General features: G+C 48.1%; 1 protein-coding gene across 4 annotated transcripts in view; it reads left to right on the top strand.

Moving 5' to 3' along the window:
- ULK1 (unc-51 like autophagy activating kinase 1) overlaps window positions 1–19,809 on the top strand; it is a 73,446-nt gene that overhangs the window by 39,368 nt on the left and 14,269 nt on the right. For 3 of the 4 annotated variants that reach the window (XM_027901373.1, XM_027901371.1, XM_027901374.1), the window contains exons 12-20: window positions 1,202–1,252; window positions 8,157–8,245; window positions 9,889–10,054; window positions 10,629–10,689; window positions 10,788–10,877; window positions 14,180–14,305; window positions 17,766–17,917; window positions 18,713–18,796; window positions 19,362–19,624. In XM_027901373.1, the coding sequence (XP_027757174.1) occupies window positions 1,202–1,252; window positions 8,157–8,245; window positions 9,889–10,054; window positions 10,629–10,689; window positions 10,788–10,877; window positions 14,180–14,305; window positions 17,766–17,917; window positions 18,713–18,796; window positions 19,362–19,624 (1,082 nt within the window). The remainder of the gene's footprint in view (window positions 1–1,201; window positions 1,253–8,156; window positions 8,246–9,888; window positions 10,055–10,628; window positions 10,690–10,787; window positions 10,878–14,179; window positions 14,306–17,765; window positions 17,918–18,712; window positions 18,797–19,361; window positions 19,625–19,809) is intronic. The other variant, XM_027901372.1, reaches the window with a different exon arrangement.

Here is a 19,809-nt window from a genome sequence, read left to right as displayed (position 1 = left end):
GAGTTGCAAGTTTCCTGCTGATGATTACAAGCTGTGTTACTTAAATTTTGCTTTGCAAGCACAGCTAATAAGCAGTTTGCAGCAGGGAGGGGAGGGGGGGGAAGTGAAAGAAATGATCATTTCCACCCCCTCAGTTGAGTCAGCTTGGCTGAGGGATGGTACCCTCCTCTAAAGGAGCAATCTGAAGAAGAAGCAGGAAACTCCAGCAGCTGAGCAGCTCCTGCAGGATGGGGATGTTCTCCATCCACAGCAGATGTAATCTGCCAGCTTTTCCTGCCACAGATTTCCATCCCTTCTGTTGTGCTAAGCCTGCTCTCAGGCTGCAGGACCCTGGCATGGTGGTGGCAAGGAGGGGCTGGGGAGACAGGGATTGCTTAAGATTAAAAAGCAGACAAAAACCCCAGTTGCTACTTTCTGGAAAGCTCACTGGCCAGAGAGGAGCTGTTTACAGAAGCACAAGTTTGTAAACCTTGGGTGTTGCAACAGGAAATTCATGCTGGGAAAAGAAGTTGGAGTGCCTGGAGTTAGCTCCGTAATCAGTGTTGATCCGTGACTAACGCTCCCAAAAGGCTGAGTTGCTGATTGTGATAGGAGAGGGCTCTGGCAGAGAGCTGCAGTGAATCAGAGATGAAGGAGTTGGGAGAAGTGGCTACTTGTGAGGACAGGCAAACATGTAGTGAGTCTCCAGCAAGCCAGGACAGAAGCTTTCTTGGCCTGGATCTGTAGGATGAGAGGAAGAAGCAGCAGTTGTGTCATAGAATCATAGAATAGTGTGAAAGAGAGGGAGTTCTGGGCTGTGGTCCTTTCTGCCCTCAATGTGTGCAGGGTTTGGGTCTGTGTGTGATGGAAGATCACTCAGTGGAGGCCTTTCTGTCCATCCTTCCTCTTCAGTGTAGCGAGTGGCAGTGCAGTGTGATAAATACAACTGCCCTGCAGTTTGGATGACTCGCCATCCCGATCAGCCAGGGATCCAAATAATTTCCCATCCTTTTTTATATGAGCAGGTCCTGCATCCAGTCCCATCCTGCACTCTTGACCCCTGCTGTACACAGCTGCAGTCAGCCAGCTCCCAGGGTTACTGGATTGCATGGAAAAACCACTGCAAAACACTGCAACTTGCTACGCTTTGACTGCTTCGTAAACTTCTTGCAGTCATTTCCTTTCACTGAGTCATTCTCCTTGATTTTTTTTTTTTTTTCAGATGAGTTTTTCCATCACCCGTTCTTGGATGCAAGTGCCTCTATGAAAAAATGTAAGTATTGCCTTTTCAATTGCAACTCTTGTTGAACCGTGGCCGGACTTCCTTTGCTGCTGGTTCAAAGGGAAAGAAAAACACTGCTTTATGTTTGCTTAGTTATTTAGGCAGGGATTCGGTGTTTGTTACTGTGTCATGTCCAGATTTCACCATCAAAATGTATTTAATTTTACTGAGTTATTTTCAAAGGGAGGATCAGAGGGCTGTTTAGAAACCTGAAGTAGAAGCAAACATTGCTTTGAGATGTATTCAGCTGCTTTGTGTGAAGTGCTTGGCCAGTGGGGGGCTTGTAGGTAAACAGGATTATGTATCATGCTCTTGCTTTTCATCCTCATCTGTAGGACCATTCAGGATTGTGAATGGTGCAAACTGGCACTCCTGGCTGTGCGTGCCAGGTGCTACCTTAGGTTGCAGAAATGGCTTTGGTTACCAAGTCTTTTTTCATCTTTTACCTCGAAGTTCTTGATAAATCTTGTTGTGGAAGGGTTACCTTTGGATACTGTCTGAGAGCTGGCCAAAACAAGAGTTCCATTGAAAGTTCTCCCTTCCCTCTTTTGAGTCGTAACTTTTGAACATCTTTCCAGCCACATGTACTATGGTCCAGGGTTTGCTTTCAGTGGAAAGCAATTCAGAATTCCTTCTGGTGTGGGGGAGTGTTACAGTCCTCTGGCCAAGAGACTTGGCCTAGTGGAATTGTGTAGAGTTGTCTTCTTCTGGAAGGATCTTCTTTAATCTCCTGAGTAAATGATAAAGCCAAGGATTTTCATCAGTGACTGCTTTGGGGTGCCCAGTGTGAGGGCTGGAAGTTCTGGAGGAAACACATCCAGCACCAACACAGAGCCCCTCTCGGATGTGTGCCGTGGGTGGACACCCCTTGTCTGATGTCAACATCACTCCTGACAGTCTCTTGCTTTCCTGCTGCCAGAGCAGGACTTCTCAGCCATTCCTGATCAGATTTTAACTGTGCACTCAGGTGACCTTCCTGCGGGCAAGAAAAGACGCTTCTGGTTTAGGGGCGCTTGGAAAGCCGCCAAGGCCCTGTCTCCACCTGCCCCAGCGAGATGTGGGGCCAGCCCTGCCAGACGGGGCTGCTCTGCCGGCAGGAGAGGACCCTGCCAGTGTGGGACTGCTCCTAAGCCAGCCCAGCTCTTGGCTCCTGCTCTGCAGCTGCTGTGGGGGAAAAGCCCTCCGAAGTCTGATCCCCCCGTGGGCAGAGGATCCCCCCCTCAGGATGTTCCTGCGTGCCCACCAACTCATCTCCCACCTCCGGCCGTTCCGTTGCTTCGCTGGCCAGGGGAGCAGAAAAGCCCCTGCAGACGGGAGAGGGTTCTCCTGACTTGGCCCCCGTTCCCGCCTTGTGCCCGCTTGCTGTGCAGGACCCAGAGGTGCCACGACGAGCAGGGGGCTGTAGCTCAGCCTTTGCCCCCAGCTGCTCCAAGGTTAACAGTGTGGGGTCAAGGGCCAAGAAAAAAAGCCCCTTCGCAGGCAGGTAAGGCCTCCAGACCCCTCTGCTGCCCTGCTGGTCCTTGCCTCAGGGCTTATGTCCATAGCCTGGAGTTCTGTCCAGGCAGGAAAGACTGCTACTGGTTTTGAAAACATGGGGAGAAGTACCTCTGCATTGCTGGAGACACTGGAGTTGTTGTGCACAGAAACTTGCTAGTGGAGGAGATGATTCTGTAGTGTGCTGTGAGGTCTCTGCTGCTGCCAGATGGCAGGGATGGGTTAGAGCCTCTGGGAAATGCGGTGAAGAGCCTGGATGAGAAAGGCTGCCTGTGGTCCTTTTGATTTCTGAATAGGTGAGAGAAGAAGCCAGCGTGTCAGCAGAGGTTGGGGTTGTGGTGACCTCCATAAGAAAAGCTCCCCTGAGATGTGTGGAATGCTGTTTACCGTGGCAGTGGGCTTGACCCCTGCACAGGTGTAGGTGAAGGAGGTGTCTTGCAAGGCTGCAGTTCTCAGGGGATGCCTCCCTGGCTCTGCATGCAGAGCTAACAGTCCAAAAGCTTTATTGTGCTGCTTCATCTCAGCATGAGGCTCAGCATCACCAGGGTAGGAAGCATCAAAGAGGAGAAGAGAGATGGCTGCATCTGAGTGATGGTGGTTGTGCTCAGGGTGAATCAGAGTCCTCAGGCTTCCAGTGGGCAACTGGGGGAACAGTGTGCCTCATCTTTTTGTTCTCCTTGAGAGCTTGGCTGCCAGTGACTGCAGTGGAAGCAGGACTAACTCATCACATCCATGTGCAGGTGTCTCTTAGGAGAGTTTGTTGGGTGACCTGTACCAGGAGTAGTAACCACTCTGTGATGAACACACTGAGACCTCAGCTGAGCTCAGGGACCCAAAGTGCAGCCTTTGCCCCTGCAGCTGAGAGGTGCCTGCACTGCACTTGCTAGATGTGCCCATCCAGCTCCCAGACCAGTTTTCAGGTGTGGCATCTGCTGTCCAAACGAGACCATTTTGCAGCATGAGCAGAGCGGGCTGGTCTCTGTACCCTTACAGACACATCTGCCCTCAGGTGACAAGGACAGAACAGGAGAGGTGCCACCAGCACTGGTCTCACAGTGATCAAAAGTGACGTGAGAGCCACGGGCTGTTCATCCATGTGGATCTCTGTTAGTGCACATGGAAACTGTGAAGAGCTTTTTTAAATATAACACAATTCTGGAAGACTGGGGAATCCTCAACAATGGATCGTTCTCCAAGTGGATAATTTTGAAGTTGCTAAGACAGGGGGATCCCACTCATTGAAATACACTTGTGGATTTTGCAAGACACTCCAGCAAAATCAGCATTTCTTTTGAAAATCTTCCAGTACATTTCTGACAAGCACATCCTCTTCACTGCTGTTTCAAGGGGTGGTTGTTCTTATGTCCCTCCTGTCATCTCCCTCCTTTAGTGGAACAAGGACTTAAGTCTGCTGCCACCCTGGGTGTATCCCAGAGCTCTGCTCTCAACAGGCTTTAGCCTGGAGAGTGGATTCAGGGCCCTGGGCTTTGTTAGCTAAGATGTATACTTGATTTTTTTGTTTGTTTATTCATGATTAATTTTGCATTGTGGGTTTTGTACCTGTGACTAAGCGTGTACTTTAGATGTGCAAAAATTTGATTAATAAAGCCTTTAAAAATACGGTGTCTAGTCAGAATGTCGTCTGTCTGTAGCCAGGTCTGATCAGCATATGGTATTGGGGCCGTGTGTTACAGTAATGATGCTTGAGAAGGCTTAATTAGACGCTTGTGCAAGTCCTCTCCCAGTAAACACGTTGTAATTGGTACCCGTGCAGAATATTTGGGAGGTTTTTCTGCTCCTGCCTCTAATGAAGGGTGAGCTGCTGCCTCCTTTACACTGAGTTCAGAGAGCATGAAAGGTGAGCTGCTGGGGTTCACAAGTGCACAGGTGGCTCAGTGTCTGAAGTACCTGCCTGGCTCAACTTGACTTTTACCATCTTGGTAAGCTTATTGTGCATAAAATAGCTGATAATTAGCAAAAAAAAAAATCACCCTGACTTCTGCACATAGAAGATTTTAATGGTGCAGATTTTTAAGCTCTGAAAAGCCACTTATTGGCCAAGTCCTTTCAGAGTTTGCGCTTAAGTTATTGCCTTGTCAGAGATTGCAATTAAAGAACTTCTTCTTGGTGACTGGTTTTAATTGAATCCAGATAATCAAAGTGCATCTTTCCAGTGCGTGTAAAACTCAGATTCCAAATAAAGCTCTTTCTACAGAGCTTGAGGGTCAGATATTTTTAGGATAATGGAGCCTCTGGTAGGATAGATGTGTCAGAAGTGATTTTTGCAAGTGTAGGATCCAATATCGAGATCTTACACAGCTGGAGCACAGGCTTGCCTTTATGGCTCCCAGCTCTCCCGTTTGGAAACCAGTTGGCACTGCTTACACAATGTGCAGGATGACTGTTGTGTTGCTGGAACGAGCTGGAGAGGGCAATTATGAAAACAGACTTATTTACATTACAATTACAATGCAGCAATTTTCTGGATTTGGGTGGGGGCCTGCAGTTCGATTTAACATTCCCCACATTCAGACTCAACTGCAAACACGATGAGCCAAGTGTTTGCACCCTTTTTAATTTTGAACTGGGAGTGCCTGGGTGTGTGGAGGAGATGCTTTCAAGCTGCCCTACATGGCTGACACTGAAAAAATACCCCAGCAGGGCTGTGGAGGTCAGGGAGGGTTTGCCAGAGCCAAACCTCGGGGCTTTACCTGCATCAAAGTCCACGTGGAGTGTCAAGGCCTTCAGAGTTGGAGCTCACAGCATTACAGTCTGAATTTGGGGAGTTCAAAGGGATTTAAATAAGAGCAGTGATTAGGGAGGCTGTTTCTCAAGGAGTGCTTCATGTAGCTGAGTTTTAACTTGAGTTTTCAGCTGATAGTGGCAAAGTCTGCCTGCGTGTCTTCCCTCCTGATTAATGAAAAGCTGTCTGAAGCAAATAACCAAAAATAGAAAGGTCTCAATTCCAGCCAGGTTTAAATCAATAATCACAGAACCAAAATAGACTAGAGGGGATCTTGTGAGAGAACTGGAATGACTCTAACAAAAACTACTCATTCCAGGAAAGATGAATGGTGATGCAAGTCTTGGAGCCAGCACGTGTGGATACAGTTCAGAATTTGCTTATCTTTTTTTGAAAGCACCTTTCCATTAGAGGAAGGTCTGTCTGTACATGGGTGAATTGTTCTGTAATGGCTGGCAGGATAAAAAGGAGGGGGGGATTTTTTCCCCCCCTGTCAGATTTCTGGTATTAAGTACACAAGGAAGGTTCTAGGGATTGCTCTGTAGGAGGATTGTGGAGATCAAAAGCAGTGGGATATAGGCAGGACAGAGCTCTCCATTTTACAGGCAGGTTGTCAGACCTCTGTGTGTGTTCCCTGAGTGCAGGGAGTGGGCAGAGTGGGTGCCCACAGAGCCCCTGACTGTCCTCCCAGAACACCCATCATCAGGGCACCACGGTCCCTGCTCCCCCAGCAGAGCCAGGACAGGGTGTTACAACAGTACACACCATCAGAAGTGCACAAAATCCAGTGTAAGAATGGATACAGAAGTTAAAAAGTAGCCTCTCACAAAGCTTTGGGGAGATTTATTTCCTTACAGATCTAACCCTCCAGCACAGGAGGCTGTGCCCTGCACACCAGCCTGCCCCAGCCATCCCATCCCACTGGGAATTCCCACTGCACAGCCCCAGGACTCTGCTGCATCGCTCTCCATGGGCAGCGTAGCAACCTCTTTAGGAAAATATTCAGGGTTTGTTAATGTTTGCAGAGTCTGGAGATCACAGTGACCCTGGTTAAACTGTTACAGTGGTCAATTACTTATGTTAAAATATATATTTTGAGTCTGTGCTGCTTTGGCTTTGTTTTCCTGTTGGATCTTGCCACCTCTCTCTCAGACTGAGCAGTTCAGTGTCTCTGTGATCGCTCTCTTTGTGCTCAGAGACTCTGGTCCAGTCAGCCTTTAACCTTATTGGATAGGCTGCATGGAAAGACTTCCTAAAGCCTTTTATGAAAAGGCATATTTACCCATTCTTTTATCTTTAGAACACTGTTTCAACAGTTAATTGCAGAGAGATAGACTTTTATTTTTGTAGCCTGTTGAATAGAGTAAGTACTTCGTAGTATCTAGTGGGATTAATGACAGAGGTAGTTTTACTTCAAACAGAAGCATTCTTTTTCCAGGTGTTATTAATCTCCCTTGTAATAAGGATGGAGTCATTAGCACAGGTCCTGTAAAGGTAGAAATTTGATACAAGGTGCTAATTCTCTGCCAACATAATGGAAGAGCAGCAGAGTGTTCCTCTCCCCACTTTTAGCATTGCCTCTGATCTCTATCTTAAGTCATTCAAATACCAAAATGGTTCCAGTGTAAAATCTGACTTCAGGCTGCCTTGAAGTGGGGATTTTGGGATCCTCTGTGCCGTTCAGTCTTGTGTGTGTGGACGGGAGAATTTGAACCACCAGCTACTTCAAAGTCCTTTGAAGAGCCAGTGTTACCTTTGACTGTCTCCCTCCTTGGCTCTTCTGGGTTATTTACTGAACCTCACTTGCCTAAGTCATTGGAGTTAAATGTTCTTTTCTCCTGTGATGCCTTAATCATATTTTCTGCCTGAAGGTCAATGCTAACAAGGCCTTCCAGAGTGAGCTTTAGGCCTCTGTGAGAGTTACAAAAGCCAGTTTGACAACGAAGGGAATAAAATGGGCAGTTCTGATATGGAACAAAAAAACATAACAGGGAAGGGATGCAGGAATGGCCTGTGCTGTGGAACAGTTTCTGTACAAAGAGGTAAATAAATAACCAAAACATCTTTAACCTGAAGAAGTGGCCAAGGGAGAACAGGCTGAGCTGTAGGAAACAATGCGCTATTTCCTTGGGGAAACCCCCTTGAGGTTTTTTTTTTGTTGTTGGCTTTTGGGGTTCTTTTTCAGTAGCACGTGGCCTGGGATGCCTGAGTGGCATCAGGGCTTGAGTGGGCAGGGGTTTAACCTGGCACACACCTCCCCACATCTGCTGTGTGTGTGTGCCAAGCCCTGAGATCTGATGAGGAAGAAACTGTAAGGGTATGACTCCTGCCCCTGACATGAGTAATTCAGTCTGCTTTTCTGTTTTATCTTTCCCTTCATTTGCAATGACCCTTTGGAGGATGTTTATGGCAGAAACTACCTTGGTCAGGTGTTCTGAGACCAGTTAGATGTTGGACAGTGGGAGTGGGGGGATATGAATCACAGAACTGAACAGAAGGCTAATTCTATTTTGTCCTCCTTTAATTGACCACATCTGATGCGTCAGATACATGATGGTACCTGAGATAAACCTGATGGGAAAAGGTGAAAAAGACCTTTTATTATTGATTGATCTCAGTTTGACAACTTCTTCCGGTTTTGTCTTTTATTGGTTTTAGCTGCTTCCGTGCCAATGCCTTCATATCCCAGTTCAGGCTCCGGTAGTTCCTCCAGCAGCTCTTCCACTTCCCACCTGGCATCACCTCCTGTAAGTACAGCTTGTTTCTGACCAGCATTCCCAGGCACCACAGAGACACATTCAGCAAAGCTGTTTGCTCAGGCCAGACCTGCCACAGCCCAGTGGTCTTGGGAGAGCAGATCTGAACCCGTGGTTTTTCTCTCTGGTTACGTGAAATGGTGAAAAACTTTTCTGGAGGGCAGAATGTTAACTGACCATTGAAATGACGTTCCTCCAGCTCGTTGAACTGAAAGCTTGTTTTGGGAGGCCCTTGGTGAGAGCTGCCTTTGACTTTGAACTCAGGAATGCTGGTGGTGTGATGGGCGAGGGAAGGGAGAAGGATGGAATTTTTTCCTCCCTGGCATGACAGCTTTTTTAGTTCGTTTTCTGAGTTTCCCTGGGCCAGGGTGTCTCAGCCTGGTGTGGGTAATGCTGAGGGGCACTAGCAGAAGGTGTTGTAGGTGCTCACAGTGTGGGCTGGACAGAGAGGACAGTTCTGCTCCCCTCTGAATGTTGCATAACTGTGTCTCCAGAGCTTCTCCCTCCCTGCAGCAGCCCGAGGTAATGACCATAGGATTCCAGGAGTGAACAGATGGTGTGAAAAGCAGACTCACTCTCCTGAGCTTTCCTGGTCTGTGAGTGCAGACTCACTGCCAGACTGGGAGGGGGTCCCACATTAAAGGGGCACTGCACCTCTCCTGCTCTGCCTGCTGCTGATGGAGGTGTGCTGGGAAAACTGCCACATCTCCAGGGCAGAGCTCGCAGATTGGGTGGGAAAGAGACGACTTTGACTGCTGGAAAATTCCTTCTGCCTGCATGTACTGCATGTACTGCATGTACAGGGAGAGGGAGTCCCCACTGGTACAGCAGGAGAGTCTTTGGAGGGTGAGCAAGGTCTTAGTGGGGCCCCAGTGAAAGCTGATTCAGGTCTTTCTCAGCCTGGAGATGCATGAGGATAAAGATTGTGGTCTGCTCCGTGGGCAGTTCAGCTGCCTTAAAGCTTTCTTAAACCTTCCATCTTCCTCCAACTGTCTGCAGATCAAGAGGATTGTGGGGCTGTTCATCATTTGGCTGAAGGAAGCAGGAAAATGGGACTTTTTAGGGACCCTCCTGCTTTTGTGAACTGTTCACCTACTGAAAACTTGGTCTCCTTTGGGCCTTTCTTTAACTCTTTGTCAGCACTAACAGTGAAACAGGGTGGTCTTGAAAGTGCAGGAACACTAATCTGCATGTTACCAAGGGCTTCCTGCAAAAGCATGAGTGCAGACCAGATGGTTAATGTTTAAGAACAAACCAAAAAACGCAACTTAAAATAACAACCCAGAGCGTCTCTGAGAGCCCCTCTCGGTTTCCCAGCCATACTAGAAGGAGCTGATGGAAAATGTGGGGTTGATGCAGAAAGGGATGTGATACCTCAAGTGATTTTTTTCTTGTCTGTGGAGCATCAGACACGCTGGAATTATGCTTTGTGTAACAAAAGATGCGCTGTTCTGACAGGGACATTAAAAGGCTGTTCCTTTTCAGTAAGTTAAACAGCTGCTTCTGGCAAACCATCAGCCCTGGTTTTATCAGCAAAATGTTGTTTGTAGCCTCCTACAGCTGAGCTTAAAGGGTGGAGCAGAATGATGAAGTAGCTGTGCTGAAGCCAGTGTTTGTTTTCTCCTTGAATTTAGCAGTCCCTTGGAGAGATGCAGCAGCAGCTGCAGGAGAAGGCGCTGGCATCTCCTACCCAGGATTCTCCTGGCATTCTGCACAGATCCAAGGACTCTGCTGGGAGCAGCAGCAAGAATTCATCCTGTGACACAGATGACTTTGTCATGGTCCCAGCACAGTTCTCAAGTAAGGTGGTTTCTGGAAGTGCAGGTGTTCTGAGCAGAATTTGGAAGAGCAGTTAAACCTGTCTGTTGTGCCTGAAGAGCAGGAATGGTTTTGTCCTCCAGCTGGAAGAGACATCTGGCTCACTGGCTAGTTTCATAGGATATTTTGTAATTACCTTTAAAGACAGGATTTGAGAGTAAAGATTACTTGGGGGCCTCAATAAGGGATTGAACCTGGAAATCCAACTGGAAAAGAAGATAAGTAAGTTCCCAGGGAAAGGTCTTTCCCAGAAACCTTTCCCATGTCACCCTCTCTTCCGTTTCACTCAGCATCACAGTTCAAGGCAGGATTCCAACCAGCAAGCTGGATTTTACACTTGAAAAAATCCCTGAAAAGACTAAAATATGTTGGGTTTTTTTCCTTGAAACACTCTTGATTTTCATTCGAGCACCTGTGTTTATACTTGGATAGGAATTCCTTGAAAATACATATATACACAGAAATTCTACACAAAATCTCAGTTGTTCTGAATGTATAAAGACTTTTGAGAAAACTATCTTGAATTAATGTGTTTCTGCACTTCCTTGTTCCTCAGGTGATTTGACTGCTGAGGCTGCAGGAGGGAAACCAATCCAGGACAGTCTGATGTACAGCGGGTAAGGCCACCAAGGCAACTGAAATTGTCCACCAGGGGCTTCAGGGTTCTGGTTCCCAGGACCTAAAAAAATAGCTGGGTTCTTTCTGTCTTCCTCAGGAGTTCTTTGGTGACTTCAGCAGGCCTGGAAAGCCAGGGGAGGACACCATCTCCATCACCCCCGTACAGCAGCTCTCCCAGCCCGTCCAGGTAGGAACAACTGTTCAGTGGTGACCGTGCAGCATTGAATAATTGAACACCCATTGACTTCCAGGAGGGGGTTTTACAGCTGTTGGTGTGCTGGGAAAGATCCACATGGCTCCTTTCAATTAAAGGTTAACAAGGAACGCCCAGGAGAAACTCCCCAGCCTTGGGCACTGATAGTCCCAACTACAGAGCCTGTCTCTCCCTCTTGTGGCCCTCAGGAAGGGCTAGGAGAGAATGCAGGAGAGCTGGAATTAACTGTGGGGGCAGGGATTATTCCCAAGCAGAAGGTAAATGCACTCCACCAGCATGTTATGAGCTACTCATCTCCCCAGTGGAGTATTCCAGCTAAGGACCCTTGTTTCTAAATTCATGCAGTGAATTGGAGCACAGCTCTGAAAGTAGGATGGACTTGAGTTACTGGGCAGGTGTGGAGGGAGTGTTGCTCATCTCCCCATGCTGCTGAAGGACAGATGTGGGCCTGCTTAGCTGGTTGTGGTTTGTTTAAAAAGCTCCTTGCTCTGTCTCTCTGTAAAGCAGTGCTGCTACCTGGGCCTTGTTTACTAACAGGAGTAGGAGGAATGAGTGCAAACAGGCGTGGTCACAGGTTTAATTCCAACTAAGCCAGGTGCTCTAAGCTCAGTTTTGGCCTTTAGAAGTGTCTTGGCGACAGCTGCCCACACACATCAGGAGCAGCAGGGCCAGAAACACTTTTGTGTTCGGAAGGTGTTAACGGTCTGTGGAAGGTGATCCCATTGACTCCAGGCCTGGAAGCCTTAGGGTATGTGCTTAGCTTGCAGGGAACTGGTGATGCTGCTTCCCATCTTGTTCTTGCCTGCCAGGGAAGCAGGACAGCTTTCATCTTCTCTCCTGTCAATATGGCACCTGTCAGGGGAGGACGCTTGAAGGGGATTTTCGCACTGGGAGATGGATGACCCTAGAGTCTTTTTTAAGAAGAAAATACAGTCCCAGGCTGCGTGTTGAACACATTTGTCACATTAACAGAGCCCAGAAAATGACAAAACATAGCCTCAAAGCATACAAATTTAACAGGGAATAGTATAGCTCAGAGCCTCGCTGACGTGATCAGATTAATTGGCAAGCGCGTAGCACAGTGTGGAGTTTAATTGCATGAGGCTTCTTATGCCATCGCCTGCTAAGCTTTTTAACAGCTTATTCCTTAACTGATTCCTCTGCATTCTGGAGATCAGTCTTTATTAAAGGATTTGGTCTTGCTTCTGGACAGCAGTGAGTGGAAATTCATGGAAGTTGACTACATATGCTGCCTACTTCTCACTGGCCACCAAACTGGCCTCATTGTCCTCTGCTGGATCACAAGGTGGCAAGTCAATGCCAGTGGCTTTGATCTAGACATGTTTCTGCTCTCACTGTGTTTCCTACTCATTCCCAGCAGCTTCTGTGCAGCAGATGCCAGACCCTCTAGTTCTACTTCCCACTTTTGATCTGCTCTGAGGAAACGCTGTAAAGCTCCTTCCTACCCTGTCCAGGATGGGGAATAAAATATCAGTAATGAGAGATTGGAGCAGTCACTCTGAATCCAGAGGGTAAACCATGGCCTTTGACCTGGCCCCTGAAAGTGCTTGGAACTGGTGCCACCCAGGTGTGCCCTCCCTGGGTTTCAGTGCCCTTCCCTGGGGATGCCATAAGACCCATTGATTCAGCACTTGGCTCCAGTGGCACAGAGGACCCCTGGTTTTCCCTCTGTCATTGCTCTCTCAGAAGCAGCAGTTCTCCCTCGTGTGTGGCTCCAGGCTAGCAAGCAATGCTGGCTGCAGTCCAAGTGGGACAAAAAGCAAAGGCTGTTTCAGGGTGGCCAGCAGTAGATTTTCCTCAGGATGTCATGGTACACTCTAGGACAACTCTCCTTTGCTCTTACCTAAGAGATTAAGGACTAGGCAGAATTAAAATATGCTGATAGTTGATTTTTTCTTGATTCCTTTTTTTAAACACTTCCTTGAAGATGATTATTAAGTCTAATGAAAGGTAGTTCCTTGGATGTACCCCACAGCAATGGATTTAATACCGTTTTCAAAGAGCTTTTAATTACTGCCAAGTAATTAAACTCCTTGCCCCGGCTTTATCTCTTGGACTTTGCAAGTTTATGGTCAATTGCATTCTTTGAGGCTCGAGGCCAGTTGGGAGGTTCAGTGTATGCCACTTCATTTGGATCATTTCCTTTGCAACTTGCACCTGGTGAAGAAAATGAGGACTGGATTTAACGCTCGGGGAAAGGATCCTTTTCACCCAAGAGCTTCTTTTCCTCTAAAGGATTTTGACCAGATGGAAAAGACAGTGTTTGAAATGTGTGTTCAGAGTCAGGGTTTGACATGAACCCTCAGATTTCTTGGTTAAAGCTCTGTTTGCTTTTTGTCTGCCACGTCTCACACTGATGGAAGACAGAGACACCAGAGCCTCACCTTTCTGCTGAGCAACTGGAAACCTTGAATGCCTTTGTTTTATTGAGTGTCAATGAAGAATCAAGGCTATTTATTGGGCCCAAAGGAGTGATGCTTCCAGCTTCTCAGGGGCAGACCCAGGCGTGTGTCCTCAACTGACAGCAAGGGAGACTGCAGAGGCCTTCATTACCAATAAGATCTTTCAGTAATTGTTCAACATCCCCCCAATTGGTGTTGGCAGTTGTAAATGGCATTGCCATGGCAATTAATCCCAGAATTCTGGGGCCTTTGGAAAAAGAGTTTAGGCAGCTGCTTAGTTAAATGTGGTGTTTGCGTGGGTTTTGTTGGGTTGCCTTCTCCTCCCTGCAGCTGACTGGCAGATACTCTGACATAAACCACTGCATTCTCTTCGTGGTGTGAGGCTCCCACGGAGATGCCGTGGCTGCAGAGGTGCCTCTGCATGAATCAGCCACGAGTAGCTCCTGTCAGCAGCGTCTTTGCCGGTGTCCTGGTGAGCCAGGGATGTTCAGCCCCTGCTCGGTGCTGTGCTCCTCGCCTGTGGATCTGAGCTGCTGGAAACTAGGCCAGTCGTGGCCTGAAATAGCAGGGCTCTGGTTTTCCTGGAGGGAGTGGCCCGCCTGGGTGTCTGTGTTAACATCAGCCTGTGGGTGGGAGTCGTGCTGGAAGAGAGGTGCCTGTTTTTAGGAGGTGTGTGGTGCCACTTCCCTTTGATAGCACTTTGAATCACCTCTCAGGCACAAACCCACGGCCCGAGCGCAGCCCAGGGGACGCTCCCTTTGTGCAGTTGCTTTGTGAAGATAAAATCTCCAATTAGCTGGTGGAAGGCCCAGCCCTCACAGCAGTTTTTCTCTGTGTGTCTCCCTCCAACAGCCGGCCAGGTCAGTTTTCCAGCAGCAAGTACGGACACTCCGTGCCCATCCCGGTCCCAACGCAGATCCACAACTACCGTCGGATCGAGCAGAACCTGCAGTCTCCCAATCCATACACCTCGCCCCGGTGAGTGCTGGGGCTGGCAGGAGGGGTGGCATCAGCGCAGGGGCTCTTGCCTTGCAGGGGTCTGTAAACAAACTGCTTCATTCACAGTTTGCTCTCTGTGCCTCTCTAAATTTCCCTCTGTGGTGGGGTCTCCCCGTTGCTGTAAGGAGCCAGTGGGGTGCGTTTTGGGGTATTCTCGTGGCAGTGTTGAGATTTATTTATTACCACATACTGTTGATTTTGTCTGTGTGCTTGTATGTGAGAAAACTCTGAGTGAAGGCTGAGCCCCTTTGAGCCTGGCAGCTTTTCCCGTGCCACCTGTGGGTTGGGTGTCCAAGCAGAGAGAACCATCCATCTGGCAGGTGCCTTTACAAAAGGAAAATTTGAGATAAACAACTGAAATGGATGGGGCTACAGAACCTACCTGACTGTACCTTAATTGGTTCCTGTAGCCAGTCATGCCACGGGTGATGTGTCGGACACGAGTTGCATATTAATGTGGTTGTGCAGCCCAGACTGAGTAAGTCATGAGCAATTTGTGCCCGTGAGGCAGAGCATGTTTTGGGAAGGCTGTCAGGAGGACCCAGGTGCCAGCCTTCAGCACACAGCTGACCTGTTGAGTTCAGTGGTCATGACTTGTAGGGCTTCTGTCTCTTCTCATGTTTGATTTCTGATTCTTCAGGTTTGAAGTCTGGGCTGTCAGCAGCAGCCCAGGTTGTAGGCTGGTTGGAAGGAGACCCATAGGGGATCTTAAAGAGCTTGTACAGCAGGGGCATTCAAAAAGAAGTGTCTAGGAGGTGTCGTGTCTTTTTTTGGATGAGTTGCATTGATATCTGGATTAGTTAAAGTTTAGATTTTGGAAGTAGGGTAATACCTTCATCAGCCTAAGTTTGGGCTTTAGCCAGCCTAATTCAGGATAAGGCTTATTCAAAGTGGACCCAGAAGTAGAGACATAATATGTTGCTATTAATCAGAGGGATTGGTTTGTGCCAGTGTTACTTTAATTCTGTTTTATGTTCACTTCTCTGAGCGAGTGGCAGGTTTTGTGGTAATCTCCTTCCTGTTTCCTACGTGCCTTGTGTTTTTTACAGCACAGCGCGTGGACTCTGTTGGTGTTGGAACTCACAAAAGAGTCCTGTTATCCCTGGGAGGTACAAAGTGAGAGCTCTGGAGAAGGTGCCGACCCCACACCTGGTGACGGTGCTGAGCTCAGGTTCAGAGCCTGCAGCCACAGTCAGGGATCAAACTGCCACGTCTTGCTCCTTTTAGTCACCACTGTGTAATGTTGAGATTAGCATCATCCCTGCAGAGGAACTCGAGGAATGGACCCAATCAGGGTGATTCACAGTCTGCTTTTAGCATCTTCTCCAGATCTCTGGCGTCATGGCTTTTCTGCCCCAGGATGCCATATTTATCTCTCTCCATCACTTCCTCTAATCAACAGATTGAGTAGACACCCTTCAGGAATGGCAGGAGAAAACTTCATCAGGCATGTAGTGTGTGATTGCACTTTTCCACCAGGTGTATCAAGCAGCCCATTACCACCAAGTGCCTTGTCATGTTTGCCAAGTCATTTGATTGCAGAGCGAACCTTGACGTCCTGCTCTCGTGTCCCACTGTCACCTGACTGGCTGGAGTGTGTGCCTGTGGGAGGTGGCATGTTTGTGGACAGATATGTGGCTTGTTGAGGTGCTAATTATGTGTACCTACTTCTGGCCACATCACCTGTCCTGCTCGTCTGCTTGCTTGCTTATCCCGTGTCTCCTGGGGTGGCATTTGACATTCCACATCTTTCAGCAGCAGCAGTCAGCTGGTTTTTTTTTTTTTTTCTGCAAGTTCCTGATAGATAATATTGAGATTTCTGCATGGCTCATGTTCTGGAGAGTTCAAAACATGGGAGGGCAATACTTTCTGCCAGTGAATATCTCGGTATCTTCTCGCCTTCTTTCCTTTTTGTGTATTCATTTTGCTTCAGGGCCAGGCACTTGATGAGCATTAGGCCTCTGAATCTGGAGCAACCTGAAGAGGAGTGATTTTTAGGTTAACATTTTCAAGTATTTCCTTTTTTCCCAGCATGTGACTACAGCATGGATTCACCTGGCTGCAAAATGTGGTAACACATTGAATGGGGGGGGGGGTGGCAGATCAAATTTTTATATCTCAACTACTGAATTAGATTTTTTTTTTTTAATATATAATTTTCTGAAATGTGGCATAAACTGAAATAAGCATCTAGGAGTGTTGTTGAGCAGTTGTACTGGCAGTTCATCAGGATGACTCTGCCATTCCTGGGCACTGCAGCCCTGCTGGCACTGCTGGAACCCACATGCCTTTGTTCCTCTGCTCAGACACCCATGGACAGCTAAATGCAGCATCCCTGGGAGAGGAGGCAGGATACTCTGGTGATGGCATCTTGCAGTGGCTGGAGCACACAGGGGTTTTTTCAGCATATTCATTGATTCCTGGCCAGAAAACCACCTACTGTTCTTTTAACAAGAGGAAAAACTGTTTCCAAGTTGAGAGTAGAATGAAAGATTTGATGAAAAGACTGTGTTCTCATGTAGAGGAGTGTAATGGGAATCTTGGTGAAGGAGCCTGCAGAGGCAGAATGGCATTTCAGTTTAGGTTATGTGTTCTAGTGATGGTGAAAACATTAACATATTGAGAAATAATTAATTAATATGCAATAATTCCATGTCTCTCCAGACTGATGGTGTGGCTGTACTCACTTTCCCACTAGTTTCCTCTTCTCTTTCATTTTAGCAGCTGAGTAATACTCAAGGTTCCTGCATGTGTGGGCTGTACAAATTAATTTTAACTCCCTAGGGTGAGGCTTCACTAGGAGTTGAAGGCATTTGGAGTCCAGGCAATTCTGACTGTCCAACCCGAAAAACTAATTCCTCTGGGTGGTTGTGAAGTGTTTCAGATCTGACAGCCACACAACTGCTCTGCTTTGCTCTGTAGCTTCTGGTTTGAGTCCAGGCTGTGTTGCAGAGCAGGGCCTTGGCACGGGGCAGCTCACGGAGCTTCCTGCCCAAGGCTGCCCAGACTGAGGGGTGGGGGGCTCAGCACAGGAGGGACACTTCAGTAAAGCCCTCTCACAGTGCCCTGAGGCCACTGCCTGAAATTAATACCTTGGACATGGCAAGATAGGAAAGTGTCATGTTCAGGATCAATGTAAATACCTGGGAGCATCTCAAAGTGACTTGGAAAAATGACTCCTCTCCTGCTTGCAGCTAAGCTAACCTCGCTCTTCCTCTTCATTTATTTGGATTGAAATCCTTGAGAGCAAAAGATTAGCATCTTAATCTGTACCAGTGTGGTCCTGGAGAGTGGGATTTCGCTCCAGGGTAAACAGTCACGTAGAGCTCTGCTTTTGTGGAAGTGGCTGTGTGTTTGTGTGTTTGGTGATGCTGTTCTCCTTGCCCTGCTGTGCTGGCCTCTGGAGTGATGTGAGTGCCCTGCCCTTGTTCCCTGGAAGGTCTGGAGCAGTCCGGAGGTCCAGCAGTGCGAGTCCTCTCGGTTTTCCCAAGACTGGTGCTTCCCCTCCTTATCCTGGAGAGCATGGATCTGTGCCCAGCTCTAAGAAGCTCTCCTTTGGTGGTGCCAAACCCTTCATGCCATCACCACAAGGTAAGATGTCTGCTGGCACACTGCTGTCCTGATAAAATGCCTCTTTCCTGCAAAGAGGGGTGGGTTTTTAACCATCTGTAGCTGCCAGGTGATAGGGGGTTCAGGTTGGTGTGTTCTCCTGTGGTTCTTCTCAACAGATTATTTGGCCTCAGTAAAATGGAAGGAAAAATACCTGTTAGCCCCAGGAGAGGCAAGCTTTGCTTTGCTGCCTGCATCAAACAATTTGCTGCCCTCAGAGGAGGGCTTCTCTAAGTGCAAAGCGTCTCTTTACTGGCTCGGGTTGGGGTGAGAGAAAATGTCAGCCAATTATTGTCAAAGCAAAATTCTGGCCAGCTCTGGAAGGGCTTGAACTTCACTGTTCAGACTGAAAAGTTTTGACTGACTATCTGGCAGCGTGATCCAGGTGGTAACAAGCAATTCAAGTGGAAAGGGATAAGAAAAACCCCAGTGTGCAACTGATGCAATTTGCTGGGTTTTGTAACAGAACAGAGTGATATAACAAGCTGTTCTGTATCCCTAGTGTCTCCAATCCTGTATTTATTAGTCTCTGCTGGTGGGGAAATGGAGAATATTCATATTCATTTCCTCTGAATTAATATCACTGCAAAACTAATACTAGACAGAGAGTTTTTTCCTCCTTCTACTGGAGTTGAGGATCTTTTCACTACACAGCTAGGGCTGAGAAGATGGAAGAGATAACTGGCATCTTTCTTTAAACAGGTGGTGCATAGTGCTGTTCTTGCCTATGGAAACCTAATACTGAATGAACTTTTTTTTTATTGTGTTCTCTCACAGTTGGAACAATCCCAGAGCAGCCCAGCCAGACTGTTATCCCATCTTCTCTTGGAGCAGAAGTGAGAAGCCGTATCCCTGTTGCTGGTGAGTTGGTCCTTACCTTCCTTTCTTATTCCAGTGGATAAGAACTGTAGTCTCAGGGCATTCCAGGCTGGGTTTGTTGCTTCAGCAGCTTCTCTGGATGCTTGGCCAGCCAGGATTTCTATGTGCTGGGAGGAGTTGGGGTTGATCCCTTTGCATCCCATCAGCATCTTCCAGTGCTGACAGACCCTGTGGCGCAAAAACTCAGACTTGGAAGCCAATGGATTGAATGAAGGAAAAACATCTCAAAACCCCAACACCCCCCATGCCAAGGGGCCTGCTTGGTGTGTGGCTTCCTTGCTGCTGAGCTCTAACAGGTCCCTGTCCCTGTAAGGGTGGCAGTGAAGGAAAGAAGCTGCATTTTCATTCCCCTGATGTTCATATCACGTCCTCCTGCAGACTCAAAACCTTATCAGGGCTGGCAGTGCTGTGGCACTGCTCAGTGCATCCTTAGCCATCCACTGAAGGTTTTGATCTCCAGATGTCTGAGCCACGGGCTGCTGGGATCAGGCTGGCTTTGTGTGTAAGAACCAGGCACTGATGTGTTTTGTCACTCTGGGCCCTCCAGGTTCCTCGGCGCCTGAACAGTCTCCTCGAGGGATGGGCTCCCGGCTCCACAGTGCTCCCAACCTGTCGGATTTGCATTCCTGCAGGCAGAAGATAACCAAGCAGCACTCTGATCCTCTCGTTGCTCACTTTGGTCACGCCCCAGTCAGCCAGCCTCTGCAGATTCATGGCTTGCAGCACTGCCGGCAGCTCCGATCCTCTCCCAAGCTCTCCGAGTTCATGCAGAGGAGCCCTTTGCCAACGATAATGGGCTCCCCCACGAAGGTATGCCCGGGAGTCTGCTCCTGGTCTGCTCACAGCTTCATCTTCTGGGTTATTTGGGGATGAGCTGCTGCATGATCAGATAGCTCTGACCTGGATTTATCCTTTGAGGGCTGTTTAGTGATCGGTGTGAAACGGGGTGGTGTCCTAGTTCTCAGTGGACAGCTCTCACTTGGCAGCAGTGCTCA

This window comes from Empidonax traillii, unplaced genomic scaffold (assembly GCF_003031625.1).
Source record: "Empidonax traillii isolate 1590-97213 ecotype Southwest subspecies unplaced genomic scaffold, ASM303162v1 scaffold780:size295419, whole genome shotgun sequence".
Classification (NCBI taxonomy): domain Eukaryota; kingdom Metazoa; phylum Chordata; class Aves; order Passeriformes; family Tyrannidae; genus Empidonax; species Empidonax traillii.
This window is presented reverse-complemented; position numbering and strand designations above follow the sequence as displayed.